Here is a 19,333-nt window from a genome sequence, read left to right as displayed (position 1 = left end):
TTGAGGAAAGTTTAGCTCACCATAGACCCCCTACTGAGAAGAATTTCCCCACTCCGATTATTTCCCTACCTTTGTTCCCCCATTACTATCAATACTCCTCTGCTCAACCCCTCTTCCCTTTCTATCTCCTTCCTCCCATCCACTCCTCTCTTCCCAGCACCTCCTTCCTCCCCCCTCCCCCATCTCCTCCACCATCTCTTTTCCCTTCTCTCTCCCACTCCCCCTCCATTCATCTCACCCCTCCTCCCACCCCAACCCATCTCACCTCTCTTCATTCCTTGTGGACCAAGAGGAGCAGGAGTGCACCCTCCAGGCTTCTCAAGGAAGCTTTCGGCCTCTCTGTCCCAATCCCCAGCCTTGCCCCAGTCCTCCCGATTGCCGATTGTTGACCTCTGCCCCCTGATTGCAGTAGAGCCCTGAATCGTTATTCAGTTAATTATCCCCAGTGAAGTCTTGATCTTTTCTTAATTAATTTTCTGCAACAAATCCCAGATATTTAGTTAATTAATTTTCTCCAGAATACTCCAAATTATTATTTAATTAATTTTCCCTAGCAAAATTACTTGATTTATTTTTCCCAGGAATGGACTGAATCTTTCCTTTTCCCCTGTGCAGCACTGATCTTTATTTAATTAATTTTCTCCAGAATAGCCCTGATTTCTATTTATTAATCTTCCACAGTGAAGCCCCGATCTTTAATTAATTTTATTGGTTGAAGCCTAGGACCTATTCAATTAATGTTGCTCACGTGCAAGTGTCCTTTTAATTTCTGAGCCCCATATGTTTATTTAATTAATTTTAGCAACTTTATCCTCCAAGTTATTGAATTAATTTTCTTCATCATTGCCAACTTTCTTAAATTTGTATATTTGGTGCTATTTTTCCCATTCTGTGCAAGGCTGTTTTAAATTCATGAATCACCCATCTTGATTTAATTCATTTTTCCTAGTTTCATTTTACTTTCAATGATCCTGTCCTCTTTCCCTTTTCTCTATATCCGTTCCCTATCCTCTTCCGGTGCTCCCCATCTCCTCTTGTCTTCATCCCTCCCCCAATCCTTTTGTCTGCTTTCTTTCCACTCTCTCCCGGGCCTCCTTCTCCCTCTCTTGACTTCTCTCTCCTCCCCATCCTCTTCCACTTCGACACTTTCTTCTTCTCCTCCATCCTCTCCCCTTCTCCTGACCTTCCCCATCCCCATCATCTGCTTCTCCCCATCCTCTTTACTCCACCTCTCATGTTTGTTCCTAATCCTTTTTCCATCCCTCCAATCCTCTCCATTTTTTCCATCATCTCCCCAATCTCCACCCCTTCCCCTATATCTCCCCTCCCCCAGTTCCTCCCCTACCCCTGCTCTTTCTCTTCTCGCTCATCCTTATCGTACTGTGACACTCATTCCAATAGTGTTGCTGTTTCCTGTAACCTCCATCTTGCTTTGACACCCTTCGGAACCTTTGATTCTCTTCCTTCACTGGCAGATCTCTAACTCTCCACTCTGACTCTATTATATTCTACCCTCCCCTCTCTTCCATCCTCTGACCCTGATCTGCCTTTCTTTTTCCCCAGCTCACCAGCTTTTAACTTGCCCACACCACCATTTCTACACCCTCCTTCCCTGCTCTGCTGTACCTTTCCCTTCTGCCCTATTCTGTCCCCCTATATGCTATAGAATATATATAAAAAATATTCCACAATTCATATAACCACCACTGTGGGTTTTTCTGCAACTGGCTGATTTATGGTTGATTCTCAGCTGCTACTACATAACATTTGTGCCTGACAGCACATTTATGAAGGAATGCTTCTTTAAGATGGACATATTAAAATGCTAGGAAAACATTTACATAATATGTGTAAATACACCATCATTTGGAAAACATAGCATCATAGGTGCTACCATTGAAACTAATGAAGGAGATGTGGTCACCCCCTCATCACACATATTTTTAGCATCAATGACAGTCCTCTGTTCCTACCTCCAAATTCTAGAATTCCTCCTGATGTTCCTCTCCCAGCTCTTTAGGTATGGTTTCAACTCTGCACAGCATAGAGAATGTACCGTGGGGGATGATGTGTTCTGGTTGCCACGTGCCCAACATCTTACATGCAGGCATGAACATGAGCTTTGATTGGAAAGGCATTCAAAAATAATGCATTTACCAATTTACTAGAATTATGAAGAAATCTTCATGAACACATTAACAATGTTATTATCCACAGTGAACGGAGCAATTCTTACCCAATATCTTCTACCAACAATTTAGCAAAAAAGGAAAGAAATAACTTGCATTTGTCTTAAAACATCTTGAAGATCTCCCAAAGTGCTTTATAAAAGAGTGAAAATGAATGGTTGCTTGTTTCCACACAGGTCTAGTGCTATTTCAGTAGTGAAGATTCTTCGTGTCTTAAGGGTGTTAAGACCTCTTCGAGCAATCAACAGGGCGAAGGGACTCAAGGTTTAATTTGACTATTTTCCATGTATCTAATTTCTTATCATGGCAATTTAAAAACTGTAACTTTTTGTTCACACTTCTTTTTTCATCTTACAGCATGTTGTTCAATGTGTATTCGTTGCTATTAGAACCATTGGTAACATCATGATTGTTACAACTCTGCTACAATTCATGTTTGCTTGTATTGGGGTTCAGCTATTCAAGGTAAATGCTGAGCATACTTTATCTACATTTTCCTTTAAATTCAGGCTGAAGTCAAAACTGTTTTAGCCTAAAATGAAATGTCTTCTAATTTTTCAGGGCAAATTCTACCGCTGTACAGATGAAGCAAAACAACTTCCTGAAGAGTGCAAGTAAGAAACATACAGAACTAGTATATGTTTGTGATGAACTTTTTTGATCTTGACACAGTGATTTACTTCGTCTATAGGTTATTGACATACTTTGTTATTTTTTGTGACTGTATGAAATCCTGCTTTTTTTCACTAGTTCCACATTCTCACCACTCTCTGGGCAAAGAGGTTTCTTCTGAATTCCCTATTTGATTACTTGGTGGCTAGATTTTCGACAGGTTTGCAACCGTTTTATCGCCTGGGCGAAGCGCACATAATTAATTTTTTTGGCGCTAAACGATTCACATGACATTTTGCGCTCGGGTGGAAATTTCGGCAGTGGTTTTGCAGCGGCGCTAAGCCTGCCCAATGTTTTCACCGTTTGGATAACGTCAATTGGTCTGCAATGCTGCGCTATTACCCCAGGCGGAAAATTCAACAATATCGCCCATTTTACCATCCGCCCGGAAACCCGCCCGAAAAATATCAGTCGAACCCAGGTCGGACCCACGCCGCACCCGCGCTAATGGCACCATCTTGAAAACGGAGCAGAAGTTCAGTGCATTAAAGGATTTGGAGAAGGAAGGCTGTGTTTTACACAGTGAAGTTTTATGTGAGTTTATAGTTTGTTTTAAAGGATATTTAAGGACATTTAATAAAATGGGGGCTATACTATGTCAGCCATTATTGCTGGCTGCTTTTTCTATGCAGCATTGAGCTGGAAGAAGGCTTATTGATGAGCGTTTTGAGCGTAATCGAAATGCTCGCAGACGTATGGGGAGGAGGCCTGTCCCCACCCACGAATTTACAGCGAACAAATACCTGCAAACACTCATACCTGTAGCTCTCTAAGGCACAGTGCATTAGAAGGCTGCGCTTCCAAAAAGAGGTGGTCACAGAGATGTGCCCTCCAGCGGCAACAGGACAGCACTGCCCGTCAAGGTGGAGGTGACTGTGGCAATTGCCTTCTATGCCTCCAGCTCCTTTCAGGCATCAGCAGGGGACATATGTTCCATCTCGCAGTACACTACTTATTGCTGCATTCGCCAGGTGACTACTGCACTGTACGCACACAGATGGACTTCATAAACTTCCCAATGACCAAGGAGGCACAAAATGAGAGGGCTGTAGGTTTTGGATGAATTGCTGGCTTCCTCAAGGTTCAGGGTGCCATTGACTCTTCAGCACATCGCCCTGCAAGCACATTAACTCAATCCAGAGGTTTACCAAAACCGAAAGGGATTCCACTCCATGAATAAATGCCCAATATCCAGGGAGCATTCATGATGCTTTCATTTTGCGTGAGAGCAGTGTCTCATGCTTGTTTGAGCGTCAACCACAAGGCAAGAGCTGGATGTTGGGGGACAAAGATTATGGCCTTGCCACCTGGCTCATGAACCCCCTCTGGAACCCTCAGACAGAAGCCGTGCATCGCTATAATGCGAGCCATATAGCCACATGCAACATCGTCGAACAGATAATTGGAGTGCCCAAGCAGCGCTTCTGATGCCTGGACCACTCTGGAGACTGCCTACAGTAATTCTCTTAGCAAGTCTCTGAGTTCATTGTGCAGCATGCAGCACACCACAATGTAGCCATCATGAGGGAACAGGTTTTGCCCCTGGGGACTGCAGGACCACCTCAGGAGAGAGGAGAGGAGGAGGAGGAGGAGAACGAGGAGCCTGGCAAGGAACTCATGCCACCACCACCACCACCCCCACAGGGGAGGCCTTGTGGAGCTTTCGCCACTGCAAAAGCCTTACTTTAGCAGATCATAATGCAACGCTTTGCTTGAACAGTGAACGGCTCATTTGACCGTTGCCTGGCCACTCTATCCCACTATGTTGACTATTTCCCCTCTTATTCTGCAAATGAGACACTACACAAGAATGGTTAAGGTGAACAAAATAATTTATTAACCATTGTAACTTGAATAACATTTATTAAACATTGTAAACGTAATTTGGAAACTAGAATAACATTTATTAAACATTATTGTGAACTTTTCAAACTTAACAGAATTGGAACACTTTAAAAATGTTTATAACAAAACAACAACGAAACAACAACCCCTGCACCGAACGTCTTTTACCTCCGACCCCTCCTTCCCTCCCCCCCTCCACACCCTAACCCCACTCCCTCGTGCCATAACCCTACCCAAGGTGGCACCAAGACGTCGTGCAGCAAAGTGTCCAAAGTCCTGCTGTATTAGGGGGAGAGACAATGGAGACGCCATGTGTGGATCCACTGGAGAAGCTCTGGGTATGGAAAGCCCGGCTTCTGAGTGGCGAGCTGCTTGCTCAGCCTCGCCACTCACAGGCGATTTGGGTGTGGCACTGGGGACTGTAGTGTCAAAGATGAAGGTCATCAAATGCATGTGGGCATTGACAGCCTCAGTGGTTTCGCGGCTCGCATGGACAATCTGTGACCTGACCTCCGTCACGTTCACAGATAGTGCAGCAATGCTTGCAGGAATCCCACCCAATACCTTTAGGAGCTGTCGGGTGAGCTGGATGCTTTCCCTGGACAGTCCCACCATGTCTAGGTGTGCATCTGCCTGTCTGTCAGCAGACCAGTTTTGCCAACTCACCCTCTGGTTGCTGCATGCCACTTGTACTCGGCCTCGGATGACTCAAAGCCCGAGAATGTTTTTTCCTCGGACGAGGTGCTGTCCGGAGAAAAAAGAGGTATCGAGTGCATCAGCCCCACCCGCCCCACCCGGAATAGGCTGCTCCTCTCCTTGAAGATCCTTGCCCTCGTCCCCCTCCTCCTGACGGCCTGAGGTGGAGGCTTCCATTGGAGGATGTGGTGCATGCGACTCCTCATTTGGAAATAGAAAACAACATGAGCAGTTAGCAGCAGGGGAGGGGGCAGGGTGACATGAGTAAGGTCACATAGCACAGGCGGGACTGACCTATCAAGAAAGATTGGATCAATTGGGCTTGTATTCACTGGAGTTCAGAAGAATGAGAGGGGACCTCATAGAAACGTTTAAAATTCTGACGGGTTTAGACAGGTTAGATGCAGAAAGAATGTTCCCAATGTTGGGGAAGTCCAGAACCAGGGGTCACAGTCTGAGGATAAGGGGTAAGCCATTTAGGACCGAGATGAGGAGAAACTTCTTCACCCAGAGAGTGGTGAACCTGTGGAATTCTCTACCACAGAAAGTAGTTGAGGCCAATTCACTAAATATATTCAAAAGGGAGTTAGATGAAGTCCTTACTACTCGGGGGATCAAGGGTTATGGCGAGAAAGCAGGAAGGGGGTACTGAAGTTTCATGTTCAGCCATGAACTCATTGAATGGCGGTGCAGGCTAGAGGGGCTGAATGGCCTGCTCCTGCACCTATTTTCTATGTCTATGTCTAGGCTCATTCGAAGGACCGCAGCTACTCCATTATATGTAGTCCAGAGATACTGCATCACATTGCCCAACCCTAGTCCAGAGACACTGCATTACATTGCCCCAACCCTAGGCCACAGACACTACATCACATTGCCCCAACCTGTCCGTGGATTTTGCAGAACTTACCTTCACTTTCGAACGGGGGCTCAGCACTCCCACAGGCAGTTGCCCTTCCTGAGGCACCGATCAGACCAGCTATTCGTTCCTCTAGGTCTGTTAGAGGTATGGTTCTGGGTGGACTGCCACCTGTCCGCCATTGCTCACGGTGGTTGTTGGACATCTTTCCCTGCAAAGATGACACTTGGAATGGTTACCAGAGGGCCCTTCTGCTTTTGTGGCACACACAGATCGCCATCAAAGCACTTATACCAGACTGTGTGCATTTAATGGCCCTGTTTAATGGCCCTGGAAGTTGCACGTGGTTCATCGAAGTGCAGAAACATCTTTTAAGATCTCAGAAAGCAGTCTTAATAATGTGTAAAGATCATTCATGACAAATAAGGTGCAACACTAAGCCTACCTATGTGTCAGATTTATAATTTAAGTAATGAAGAGGAGTGCAGCAATAAAAATATTACTTACTCTAAGGACCCTGCAATGGTCATTGAACCTCTTGTGGCACTGGGTGTGGGTCATTCGGATGTCGTCAATACAAGACACCTCCTCAGCGATGCTGGTCCAAATGTGACAACAAACCGCTAGGAGGGGTTTACTTTTGCACCCCTCCTGTTTAATTCCATCCATCTCCTTTCCACAACAGCGACAAGGGCCTCGTTGGCCTCATTACTAAACTTTCTGGCTCGTTGCCTGCTCTCATCTCCTTCCATCATAAATGCAATTTAAAAATGGATGATTCAGCCCTGGATGTACTGCACATGCAAGGGCGCCTCCCTGACAGCTGACCAGTGATGCGGGAAGAAGAAAAAAAATGGCAAAAAAAATTCCCCCACCCAAAAATTCCCGCTTACGCAGAAGGTCCAATTTTTTTTTCGCTTGTAAATTCCGGCTGTGGTACACAAATTCAGTTGTGCAATGCTGAACTATTGCTCTTCACCGTTTGGTGAATTTTAAGAGCTCTGGCGATAACAGTACCGTAGCACTAAAAATAAATTTCACCGCGATTATCGCCCAGAAATGGGAGAAATCGCTAAAAGCCAAAATTCTAGCCCAAATAGTTTTACTCTTCTCCACAAGTGGAAACACACAATCTTTGTCTACTCTATCAAAACCTTTCATAATCTTATCGTGTCTATTAGGTCACCTCTTAGCCTTCTCTTTTCAATAGAAAAGTGACCCAACCTGTTCATCCATTCCTGATAGATACAACCTTGCGTTTCTGATACCATCCTTGTAAATATTTTTTTCACCCTTTCCGGTGCATCTATATCCTTTGTATAATATGTGACCAGAACTGTACTCCAAGTGTGGTCTAACCAAGGTTCGTTACAAGTTTAGCATAACTTCTCTATTTTTCAGTTCTACCCCTCTGGAAATAAATCCTCGTGCTTGGTTTGGTTTTTGATGACCTCTGAGAGCTGTGGAAGCTGGAACATTGAATACATTTAAGACAGAAATAGACAGTTTCTTAAACGATAAGGGGTTATGGGGAATGGGCAGGGAAGTGGAGCTGAGTCCATGATCAGATCAGCCATGATCTTATTGAATGGTGGAGCAGGTTCGAGGGGCCGTATGGCCTACTCCTGTTCCTATTTCTTATATTCTTATGTTCTTATTAACTGTGTTGCTACTTTTGTGTATTTGTACTCCCAGATCCCTTTGCTCTTCTGCCCCATTTAGGTTCATATTTTCCGAGTAATATGCGACCTCCTTATTTTACCAAAATGTTATATCTCACATTTATGTGTTGAAACTCATTTGCCAATTATATGTCCATTCTGCAAGTTTATTAATGTTTTGTCATTTGTTGCATTCCTCCTCAGTATTGACTATCCCCTCAATTTAGTGTCATCTGCAAATTTAGAAATTGTGTTTTTGATTACAAAGTTCAAATTGTTATTATAAATTGTGAACAACAGTGATCAATACATTGATGCTTGTGGGACCCCACTTTCCACCTTTTGCCACTCTAAATAGCTACCCGTTATCCCTACTCTCTTCTTTCTGTTCTTCAGCCAGCCAGTTATCCATTCTGCTACTTTTCGCCTGACTCCGCATGCTCTGATCTTATTCATTAGTCTACTCTATGACACCTCATCAAATGCGTTTTAGAAATCTAGATTCTGGGGTTCTCTTAGACAAGTACTACTTGCGGCTGGGTGGATGACCCATTCCCAGCCCTATTAATGTTATTCTGAGACAGCTGGTAAAAGAACATACAAGAAAGACTCAGTGACTTTCCCTTTAGATTTTCTCTGTCTCCTTGGAGAGGCTATCACTTGGCACCTTCCCACAGGTTGTAATGGGACTCAGCAGCATGGAGATCAAAGTGGCATTCCAGTACTGTTATATTGGTGTGCCACAACCCCAATGTGCTGCCATTTTAGTTCACTTTGACTTTATTTTAGTTAAGTTTGCGGGAAATCCAATCCATTTGGACTCCGATGCACCAGCATTGCATCTAAGCAGAGTAGGTACATGTTAGATTACAATTGTAGCATGTAGTGAATGAATTAAAGAAAATAACCATTTAAGTTCATATTTTTCTGACTTTTTTTCCTTTTTATATAGGGGAACTTACATTCTTTATAAAGATGGTGAAGTAGATCATCCCGTCATTCGTGATCGAGTTTGGCACAACAGTGATTACAACTTTGACAATGTCCTTGCAGCTATGATGGCACTGTTTACAGTATCAACCTTTGAAGGCTGGCCAGCGTAAGCATATGTCTCCATTTTTCCAGCCAATACTAAGAGCTCATTTTGAAAACTAGTCTCGTAGGGATCTGTGTTGGGGCCTCAACTATTCACAGTATTTATTAATGATTTAGATGATGGCATAGAAAGTCATATATCCAAATTTGCCACTGGCACGAAGATAGATAATATTATAAGTATTGTAGATGAAAGCATAAAATTACAAAGGGATATTGATAGATTAAGTGAATGGTCAAAACTGTGGCAAATAGATTTCAATGTAGGCAAATGTGAGGTCATCAACTTTAGGCTTAAGGATAGAACAGAGTACTTTTTAACTTTCACCATTAAGAAACAGTGGAGGTCCAAAGAAACTTGGGGGTCCAAATACATAGATCATTAAAATGTCATGATGAGATACAGAAAATAATCAAAAAGGTGCACTCGAATACAAGGGGGCAGAAGTTATGTTGCAGCTGCACAAAACCCTGGTTAGACCACACCTGGAGTACTGGGAGCAGTTCTAGGTACCACACCTTAGGAAGGATATATTGGCTTTGGAGGGAGTGCAACATAGGTTCACCAGAATGATACTCGGACTTCAAGGGTTAAGTTAAGAGGAGAAATTACAAAAATTTGGATTGTATTCCCTTGAATGTAGGCAGTTAAGGGGTGATATGATCGAAGTTTTCAAGATATTAAGGGGAACAGATAGGGTAGATAAAGATAAATATTGCCATTGGTTGGGGATTCTCGGACTAGGGGGTATTGTCTAAAAATTAAAGCCAGACCTTTCAGAAGTGAAGTTAGGAAACACTTTTACACACAAAGGCAGGCAAATGGCAATTGGTGCTCGATCAGTTGTTAATTTGAAATTTGAAATTGATAATACCTTTGGTTAACAAGAAACTAAGGGATATGGGCCATAGGCAGGTACATGCAGTTAGGTCGCAAATCAGCCATGATCTCATTGAATGGTGGAACAGGATCAAGGGAGTCAGTGGTCTACTCCTGTTACTATGTTCCAATGAAATGTTTTTGGAATGACCTTATGTTTCACACATGCAGTTTTATTTGGATTAGCAAAGATTGTTCCGTTTTACCACATAGGTGTAGTACTAAAGAAAGACTGTTAATGGTTCATTTGCAATACAACTGTACTGTTGCTGTGAAGCAGAAGAGGGAGTCTCACTCCAGTTTGCTCCACAGTCAGTTCAGTTCTTAACACTCGATTTACATTGCACAAGTTTAGAGTTGATGTGAAGCTGATACCACTTCACACCAACACTAAGCTTGTTGTGTAAACATAGAAACATAGAAAATAGGTGCAGGAGTAGGCTATTCGGCCCTTCGAGCCTACACCACCATTCAATATGATCATGGCTGATCATGCAACTTTAGTACCCCATTCCTGCTTTCTCTCCAAACCCTTTGATCCCTTTAGCCGTAAGGGCCACATCTAACTCCCTTTTGAATATATCTAACGAATTGACCTCAACAGCTTTCTGTGGTGGAGAATTCCACAGGTTCACATTCTCTGAGTGAAGCAGTTTCTCCTCATCTCGGTCCATAATGGCTTACCACTTATCCTTAGACTGTGACCCCTGGTTCTGGTCTTCCCCAACATCGGGAACATTCTTCCTACATCTAACCTGTCCAATCCCATCAGAATTTTATATGTTTCTATGAGATCCCCTCTCATTCTTCTAAATTCCAGTGAATACAAGCCTAGTCGATCCAGTCTTTCTTCATAGGTCAGTCCAACCATCCCAGGAATCAGTCTGATGAACCTTCGCTGCACTCCCACAATAGCAAGAATGTCCTTCCTCAGATTAGGAGACAAATACTGTACACAATATTCAAGGTGTGGCCTCACCTCACCAAGGCCCTGTGCAACTGCAATAAGACCTCCCTGTTCCTATACTCAAATCCTCTCGCTATGAAGGCCAACATGCCATTTGCCTTCTTCACCACCTGCTGCATTTTCAATGACTGATGTACCATGACACCCGGGTCTTGTTGCATCTCCCCTTTTCCTAATCTGTCACCATTCAGATAATATTCTGCCTTCCTGTTTTTGTCACCAAAGTGGATACCCTCACATTTATCTACATTATACTGCATCTGCCATGCATTTGCCCACTCATCTAACCTGTCCCAAGTCACCCAGCAGCCTCTTAGCATCCTCCTCACAGCTCACATTGCCACCCAGCTTAGTGTTAAACTTGGAGATATTACATTCATTTCCTTCGTCAAAATCATTAATGTATGTTGTGAATAGCTGGGGTCCCAGCACTGATCTTGCGGTACCCCACTAGTCACTGCCTGCCATTTGGAAAAGGACCCATTTATCCCTACACTTTGCTTCCTGTCTGCCAACCAGTTCTCTATCCACGTTAATACATTACCCCCAATACCAAGTGATTCAATTTTGCACACTAATCTCTTGTGTGGGACCTTGTCAAAAGCCTTTTGAAAGTCCAAATACACCACATCCACTGGTTCTCCCTTGTCCACTCTACTAGTTACATCCTCAAAAAATTCTAGCATGATTTGTCAAGCATGATTTCCCTTTCATAAATTCATGCTGACTTGGACCGATCCTGTCACTGCTTTCCAAATGCGCTGCTATTACATCTTTAATAATTGATTCTAACAGTTTCCCCACAAACGATGTCCGGCTAACCGGTCTATAATTCCCTGTTTTCTCTCTCTCCTTTTTTAAAAAAGTGGTGTTACATTAGATGCCCTCCAATCCATAGGAACTGATCCAGAGTCTATAGAATGTTGGAAAATGACCACCAATGCATCCACTATTTCTAGGGCCACTTCCTTAAGTACTCTGGGATGCAGACTATCAGGCCCTGGGGATTTATCAACCTTCAATCACATCAATTTCCCTAACGCAATTTCCTGACTAATAAGGATTTCCTTCAGTTCCTCCTCGGTCCCTTAGTATTTCCGGGAGGTTATTTGTGTCTTCCTTAGTGAAGACAGAACCAAAGTATTTGTTCAATTGGTCTGCCATTTCTTTGTTCCCCATTATAAATTCACCTGATTCTGACTGCAATTTGTCTTCACTAATCGTTTTCTCTTCACATATAGAAGCTTTTGCAGTCAGTTTTTATGTTCCCTGCAAGCTTACTCTCGTACTCGATTTTCCCCCTCCTAATTAAACCCTTTGTCCTCCTCTGCTGAATTCTAAACTTCTCCCAGTACTCAGGTTTACTGCTTTTTCTGGCCAATTTATATGCCTCTTCCTTGGATTTAACACTATCCCTAACTTCCCTTGTTAGCCACGGTTGAGCCACCTTCCCCGTTTTATTTTTATGCCAGACAGGGATGTACAATTGTTTAATCATGTGAAATAGAATGTACTTAATGACTCAAAAAGGTGCACTATGCAGATATAAATTTAAACTCTTTGGAAAAGAACTGCTTTGATTGGTATGTGTAGTGACATTGTAAAGGCATTTGAAAAGAAACTTATTTACATGATCATGCACCATGGCCACCAAAGTTGTCCCCCTTGTACATTTAAAGTTGTCATTTAGTAGTAATATTCTGTCACATCAACTTTGTATTGTACTCAATGATCACGTTATTTTTGTGTTTTATTCATCAGTAATGCATTTAGTTGTTTTTGTCTTGGCAAACATTAAGCAGTTTATCAATAACCTGTTGGCTTTTACTAATATTCTAAAATAAACTATACTATAGCAAATTGGTATCATTTTATCTGACAGCTAATACTATATTCTGAACAATATATGTTGGTATCTGCTTTAATAAGTAGATAATAAAAAATAGCATAAATTTGAACATGAGTATGGCAAAGATAATTACACTGATAATTACAAGCTCTCTTCAGGTTAAAGAGATTGACGTCATTATTTTTCACTCTTTTGCAGGTTGTTATACAAAGCCATAGACTCAAATGGAGAAAATATTGGTCCCATCTACAACAATCGTGTGGAGATTTCTATATTCTTTATCATCTACATCATTATCATTGCTTTCTTCATGATGAACATCTTTGTAGGTTTCGTGATCGTCACATTCCAGGAGCAGGGAGAACTGGAGTATAAAAACTGCGAGTTGGACAAAAATCAGGTTAGAAATCGCATAAAGTAGCAGTTTTACCATTCGTCAAATTGGGCAGCACACTGATGTAACACACTAGCTTCATAATTATTGAACCATATCTTACTGTCTACAATGAGCGTGCCTTTCAACTGCAAGTTTAGTGTTGGTGTGAAATTATTTCTGCTTTGCAGCAGTGCTAAACTTATAGGGGCCGAAATTGCCCCTTTCTATAAGGCCTCTGGCCACCTGAAGGTGGCGGCCCACGGGTCGATGTGGAATGGCCGCCGACTCCCCGCGGAATGGCCGGCATTTTAAAAATTGCCCTCCTTTACATTTGGAGCGGTATAGGGGACCGCTCCGCCCGTTTTCCCACCGTGGTGTACACGCACCGACCCCTTACCGACCGGTGGGGACCCCTTCCCAGAATTGCCCCTTTCCCGTAATTGCCCCGCGGGAGTGGCACCGCCGCCAGTTGGTGTCACTGAAAGCTTTTGCTGTCGGTGCACTCTCTGTGGCTTGGCGGCACGGCCACCCTTAAAGGGGAGATGGTGCTGCCGGCAACACCATGTTATTTTTTTTTGTCGGCCAACTGCCAGGTCAGGCTGACAATTATGGCCCCGAGTTCGACCAGGCTGCCAGCGTTCACAGCGGCCCTCCCCTTTAACTGAAGGGGAGAGACGTTGTGATGTGTCAGCGCGACATGACATGTCTGCGTCGCAATGACATCATCAGCATGGTGCTGATGACTAGTCAGGACGGCGGATCTGCTACAAAAGCACTTCCGCCCCGCAGCCAACTAGAACACTGCCCAGTATTTCTTACCATGAAAGGGTTAAATATAACTTAACATCAATCAACGTAAACTTTAACTGGCACCAAGGTGATGGGCACCATTTGATGTCTGAGCTGCACACACACAGCAATGTGTCAGCGTTGTCACTCACATCAGCGCTCTTTCAGGCAAATCGTTCGGATATCAGCTCCTCATGCAAGAGTGAGATTTAATAAATGCCAGCCATTTCTCCAGTATCTCCACCCCATCGAGTGGGGCAAAGAAAAATTTTCAAAAACAGTAGGTGCGCCCCGTTAGGGGCAGGGCTCAATTTCGGTCCCGTAGTGTTCATCCACAATCAGGGTCCAATCTAGAGTTGCTAACTCTGGTTGGACTTATTCCTTGATTGTTGATCATATGATATTTGATCACATTATAATCGATCACATGACATTTGATCATGTAACTTCCGATCATGTGACACTTGCCTACAGTTTGAAAATGTGATTATATTGAACTTATAAAGGTTAAGTCCCAGTAATTGAGTGTCTTTGCTAGTGGTTTACGTGTTCCGAGAACTGGGAGGTCGCCCATGTGCAGGCAAAGAAAGCACTCCAGTGCAAACCACAGGTGCAAAACTACTTTTCTCCCAGGTTGCTAGCGGCAGTGGTTGGGAGGTTCATTTTACATCCCTGGAGACTCTCAGGCACCAGGGTTGACAATCCTGATGCTACCACTAGCTCTCCCCAAAAGACATAGGGCTAGAACCTCCACTTTTTTTGCATGCTTAACGCCCACAATGTCCATTTTACCGTTGAAATGACGTATAATGCCCATATATTGCTCATTTTGGCACAAAATGGAAACTAACAGGCATTTTTAGGAAACTTATCGCCGAGCGTTACTTTCCCCATGTGCTTAACGCCAGGTAAAAATATTACCGCCCGCCCACTTTTTTGGGGCGGAATCAGCAGAATGGGCGAAATCAACGACCATAATATCACCCAGCGTTACTTTCTGCACGGAATTAACATAGAAACATAGAAAATAGGTACAGGAGTAGGCCATTCAGCCCTTCGAGCCTGTACCACCATTCAATAAGATCATGGCTGATCATTCACCTCAGTACCCCTTTCCAGCCTTCTCTCCATACCCCTTGATCCCTTTAGCCGTTAGGGCCATATCCAACTCCCTCTTGAATATATCTAACGAACTGGCATCAACAATTCTCCGCGGAAGAGAATTCCACAGGTTAACAACTCTTTAAGTGAAGAAGTTTCTCCTCATCTCGGTCCTAAATGGCTTACCCCTTACCCATAGACTGTTACCTCTGGTTCTGGACTCCCCCAACATCGGGAACATTCTTCATGCATCTAACCTGTCCAGTCCTGTCAGAATTTGATATGTTTCCAAGAGATCCCCTCTCATTCTTCTAAACTCCAGTGAATACAGGCCCAGTCGATCCAGTCTCTCCTCATATGTCAGTCCTGCAATCCCGGGAATCAGTCTGGTGAACCTTCGCTGCACTTCCTCAATACCAAGAACGTTCTTCCTCAGATTAGGAGACCAAAATTGAACACAATATTCCAGGTGAGGCCTCACCAAGGCCCTGTACAGCTGCAGCAAGACCTCCCTGCTCCAATACTCCAATCCCCTAGCTATGAAGGCCAACATGCCATTTGCCTTCTTCACTGCCTGCTGCACCTACATGCCAATCTTCAATGACTGATGTACCATGATACCCAGGATCGTTGCACCTCCCCTTTTCCTAATCTGCCGCCATTCTGATAATATTCTGCCTTCATGTTTTTGTCACCAAAGTGGATAACCTCACATTTATCCACACTATACGACATCTGCCATGCATTTTCCCACTCACCTAACCTGTCCAAGTTACCCTGCAGCCTCTTAGCATCCTCCTCACAGTTCACATCGCCACCCAGCTTAGTGCCATCTGCAAACTTGGAACTATTACATTCAATTCCTTCATCTAAATCATTGATGTATATTGTTAATAGCTGGGGTCCCAGCACTGAGCCCTGTGGCACCCCACTAGTCACTGCCTGCCATTCTGAAAAGGGACCCATTTATCCGGACTCTCTGTCTGCCAACCAGTTCTCTATCCATATCAATACATTACCCCCAATACCATGTGCTTCAATATTGCACACCAATCTCTTGTGTGGGACCCGGTAGAATTACATAACATGGTAGAATTCTTTATTAAGATGGAGAGTGACATAGTTAATTCAGAAACTAGGGTCCTGAACTTAAGGAAAGGTAACTTCGATGGTTTGAGGCGTGAATTGGCTAGAATAGACTGGCAAATGATACTTAAAGGGTTGACAGTGGAGAGGCAATGGCAAACATTTAAAGACCACATGGATGAACTTCAGCAATTGTACATCCCTGTCTGGAGTAAAAATAAAACGGGGAAGGTGGCTCCATCGTGGCTAACAAGAGAAATTAAGGATAGTGTTAAATCCAAGGAAGAGGCATATAAATTGGCCAGAAAAAGCAGCAAACCTGAGGACTGGGAGAAATTTAGAATTCAGTAGAGGAGGACAAAGGGTTTAATTAAGAGGGGGAAAATAGAGTACGAGAAGAAGCTTGCCGGGAACATAAAAACTGACTGCAAAAGCTTCTATAGATATGTGAAGAGAAAAAGATGAGTGAAGACAAATGTAGGTCCCTTGCAGTCGGATTCAGGTGAATTTATAATGGGGAACAACGAAATGGCAGACTAATTGAACAAATACTTTGGTTCTGTCTTCACGAACGAAGACACAAATAACCTCCCTGAAGTACTAGGGGACCGAGGGTCTAGTGAGAAGGAGGAACTGAAGGATATCCTTATTAGGCGGGAAATTGTGTTCGGAAAATTGATGGGATTGAAGGCTGATAAATCCCCAGGGCCTGATAGTCTGCTTCCAAGAGTACTTAATGAGATGGCCCTAGAAATAGTGGATGCATTGGTGATCATTTTCCAACAGTCTATCGACTCTGGATCAGTTCCTATGGACTGGAGGGTAGCTAATGTGACACCACTTTTTAAAAAGGGAGGGAGAGAGAAAGCAGATAATTATCGACCGGTTAGCCTGACATCAGTAGTGGGGAAAATGTTGGAATCAGTTATTAAGGATGAAATAGCAGCGCATTTGGAAAGCAGTGACAGGATCGGTCCAAGTCAGCATGGATTTATGAAGGGGAAATCATGCTTGACAAATCTTCTGGAATTTTTTGAGGATGTAACCAGTAAAGTGGACAAGGGAGAACCAGTGGATGTGGTGTATTTGGACTTTCAAAAGGCTTTTGACAAGGTCCCACACGAGATTGGTGTGCAAAGTCAAAGCACGTGGTATTGGGGGTAATATACTGACGTGGATAGAGAACTGGTTGGCAGACAGGAAGCAGAGAGGCGGGATAAACGGATCCTTTTCAGAATGGCAGGCAGTGACTAGTGGAGTGCTGCAGGGCTCTGTGCTGGGATTCCAGCTCTTTACAATATACATTAACGATTTAGATGAAGAAATTCTGTGTAATATCTCCAAGTTTGCAGATGACACTAAACTGGGTGGCGGTGTGAGCTGTGATGAGGACGCTAAGAGGTTGCAGGGTGACTTGGACAGGTTAGGTGAATGCGAAAATGCATGGCAGATGCAGTAGAATGTTGATAAATGTGAAGTTATCCATTTTGGGGGCAAAAACACAAAGGCCCACAATATTATCAGAATGGCGGCAGATTAGGAAAAGGGGAAGTGCAACGAGACCCGGGAGTCATGATTCATTAATCACTGAAAGTGAGCATACAGGTACAGCAGGCTGCCATGTATCTCACACGACTGTAGATAACTTTATCTTACCATGCTATACATGACTGTAACTAGATATGACCTGTAACCACAAGCATACTTTACCACCAGGGGTGCACTTGCAGGAGACACTGCATACCTGTTCCACACAGGTATATAAAGGCAGGTCTCAGGCAAGTGTGGCACTCGAGAGCTGTGAAATAAAGGTGCAGGTCCAGAGTGACCTTGACTTCAGCATGTGCCTCGTGTAAGTCTGTACTGCAGGGTCAGGACTTTACAGTGGCGATGAGTTACAGGATCACAGAATCCAAAGAATGGCTACCAACAGCTCAGATGAGCAATACAATGCTGGAGACAATTGGGAGGACTTTACAGAAAGGCTCCAGCAAAGCTTTGTAACCAAAGACTGGTTCGGCAACAATAAGGCAGACAAGAGAAGAGCCATCTCTTGACCAGCTGTGGCTCGAAAACATACGCCTTAATGAAGGACCTGCTGGCACCTGAGAAACCAGCAAGTAAGTCATTTGAGGAGTTGAGCACACTGGTGAGAGACCACCTGAAGCCAGTGAGCAGCCTACACATGGCCAGACACAGGTTCTGCAACGACAGACGCTGTGTGGGCCAGAGCATACCCGACTTTGTGGCGGAACTTCGGAGGCTGGCTAGTTTATGTGAGTTCTCCGATGAACTAAGGAGAGAAGTACTGAGAGACTTTTTTATTGAAGGAATAGACCACGCAGGCATATTCCAAAAGCTTATATAGACCAAGAACTTGACCCTCAAGTCAGCAGCACTGGTGGCACAGACATTTTTGGCAGGAGAAGAAGAAACTAGGTTGATCTATACTGCGGGTACGACAACTAACGAAACATCGGAACAAGGGGTTCACAGCGTGAAACGAGCCGCTACCCCCACACACAAACAAAGGCAGGAGAGCAGGCCTTCAACAGCAGGCAGTGGCGCCAGAAGCCATCAAGGGCCACATGAACGGCCGTTCACACCTCATCAACCCACAATGCGAGCAATCAACTACAGACTGAGAGAAGCTCAAGAGAGATCAGCCAGATGCAGCTCATCCTTCGGAAACAATGGAAGCAGTCTGTGCTGGAGATGTGGGGGAAGGCACTCAACAAGGGGGTGTCGATTTCAGCATGCTGTTTGCAGAAACTGCAACTATACAGGGCATCTGGCTCGCATGTGCAGAAAAACAGCAGCTCTGCTGGTATACGAATCAGAAGGGTCAGAAAGCGGACCAGAAGACGGTGGGGACAGTGCCCGGGACGCCGGGGTACAGCGGGTCAACACGATCAATGTCCACTGTTCTTACAACAAGATGCCTCCAATAATGATGAGGGTCCTACTCAACGGGATACCCGTCAACATGGAACTGGACACGGGAGCTAGTCAATCTCTCATGCGCGTCCAACAATTTGAACAGCTGTGACCACACAAAAGCAACAGACCAAAACTCACAAGGATCGACACCAAACTAAGGACCTATACCAAAGAAATCGTCCTAGTCCTTGGCAGCGCCATGCTCTCAGTCACACACAAAGGGACGGTGGACCGACTTCCCCTGTGGGTTGTCCCCGGAGATCTCCCAGCACTGTTGGGGAGAAGCTGGCTGGCAAAACTAAATTGGAAATGGGATGATGTTCATGCC

At 44.1% G+C, this 19,333-nt stretch overlaps 1 protein-coding gene across 1 annotated transcript in view; it reads left to right on the top strand.

Moving 5' to 3' along the window:
• cacna1db (calcium channel, voltage-dependent, L type, alpha 1D subunit, b) overlaps positions 1-19,333 on the top strand; it is a 760,213-nt gene that overhangs the window by 505,743 nt on the left and 235,137 nt on the right. The window contains exons 23-27 of the mRNA XM_070894765.1: positions 2,366-2,453; positions 2,547-2,654; positions 2,751-2,803; positions 8,875-9,021; positions 12,912-13,113. Of these exons, the coding sequence (XP_070750866.1) occupies positions 2,366-2,453; positions 2,547-2,654; positions 2,751-2,803; positions 8,875-9,021; positions 12,912-13,113 (598 nt within the window). The remainder of the gene's footprint in view (positions 1-2,365; positions 2,454-2,546; positions 2,655-2,750; positions 2,804-8,874; positions 9,022-12,911; positions 13,114-19,333) is intronic.

The sequence above is a fragment of the Pristiophorus japonicus genome, chromosome 12, assembly GCF_044704955.1.
Source record: "Pristiophorus japonicus isolate sPriJap1 chromosome 12, sPriJap1.hap1, whole genome shotgun sequence".
Taxonomy (NCBI): Eukaryota; Metazoa; Chordata; class Chondrichthyes; family Pristiophoridae; genus Pristiophorus; species Pristiophorus japonicus.
The sequence above is the reverse complement of the archived record's forward strand: the minus strand, read 5'-3'. Positions and strand labels throughout refer to the sequence as shown.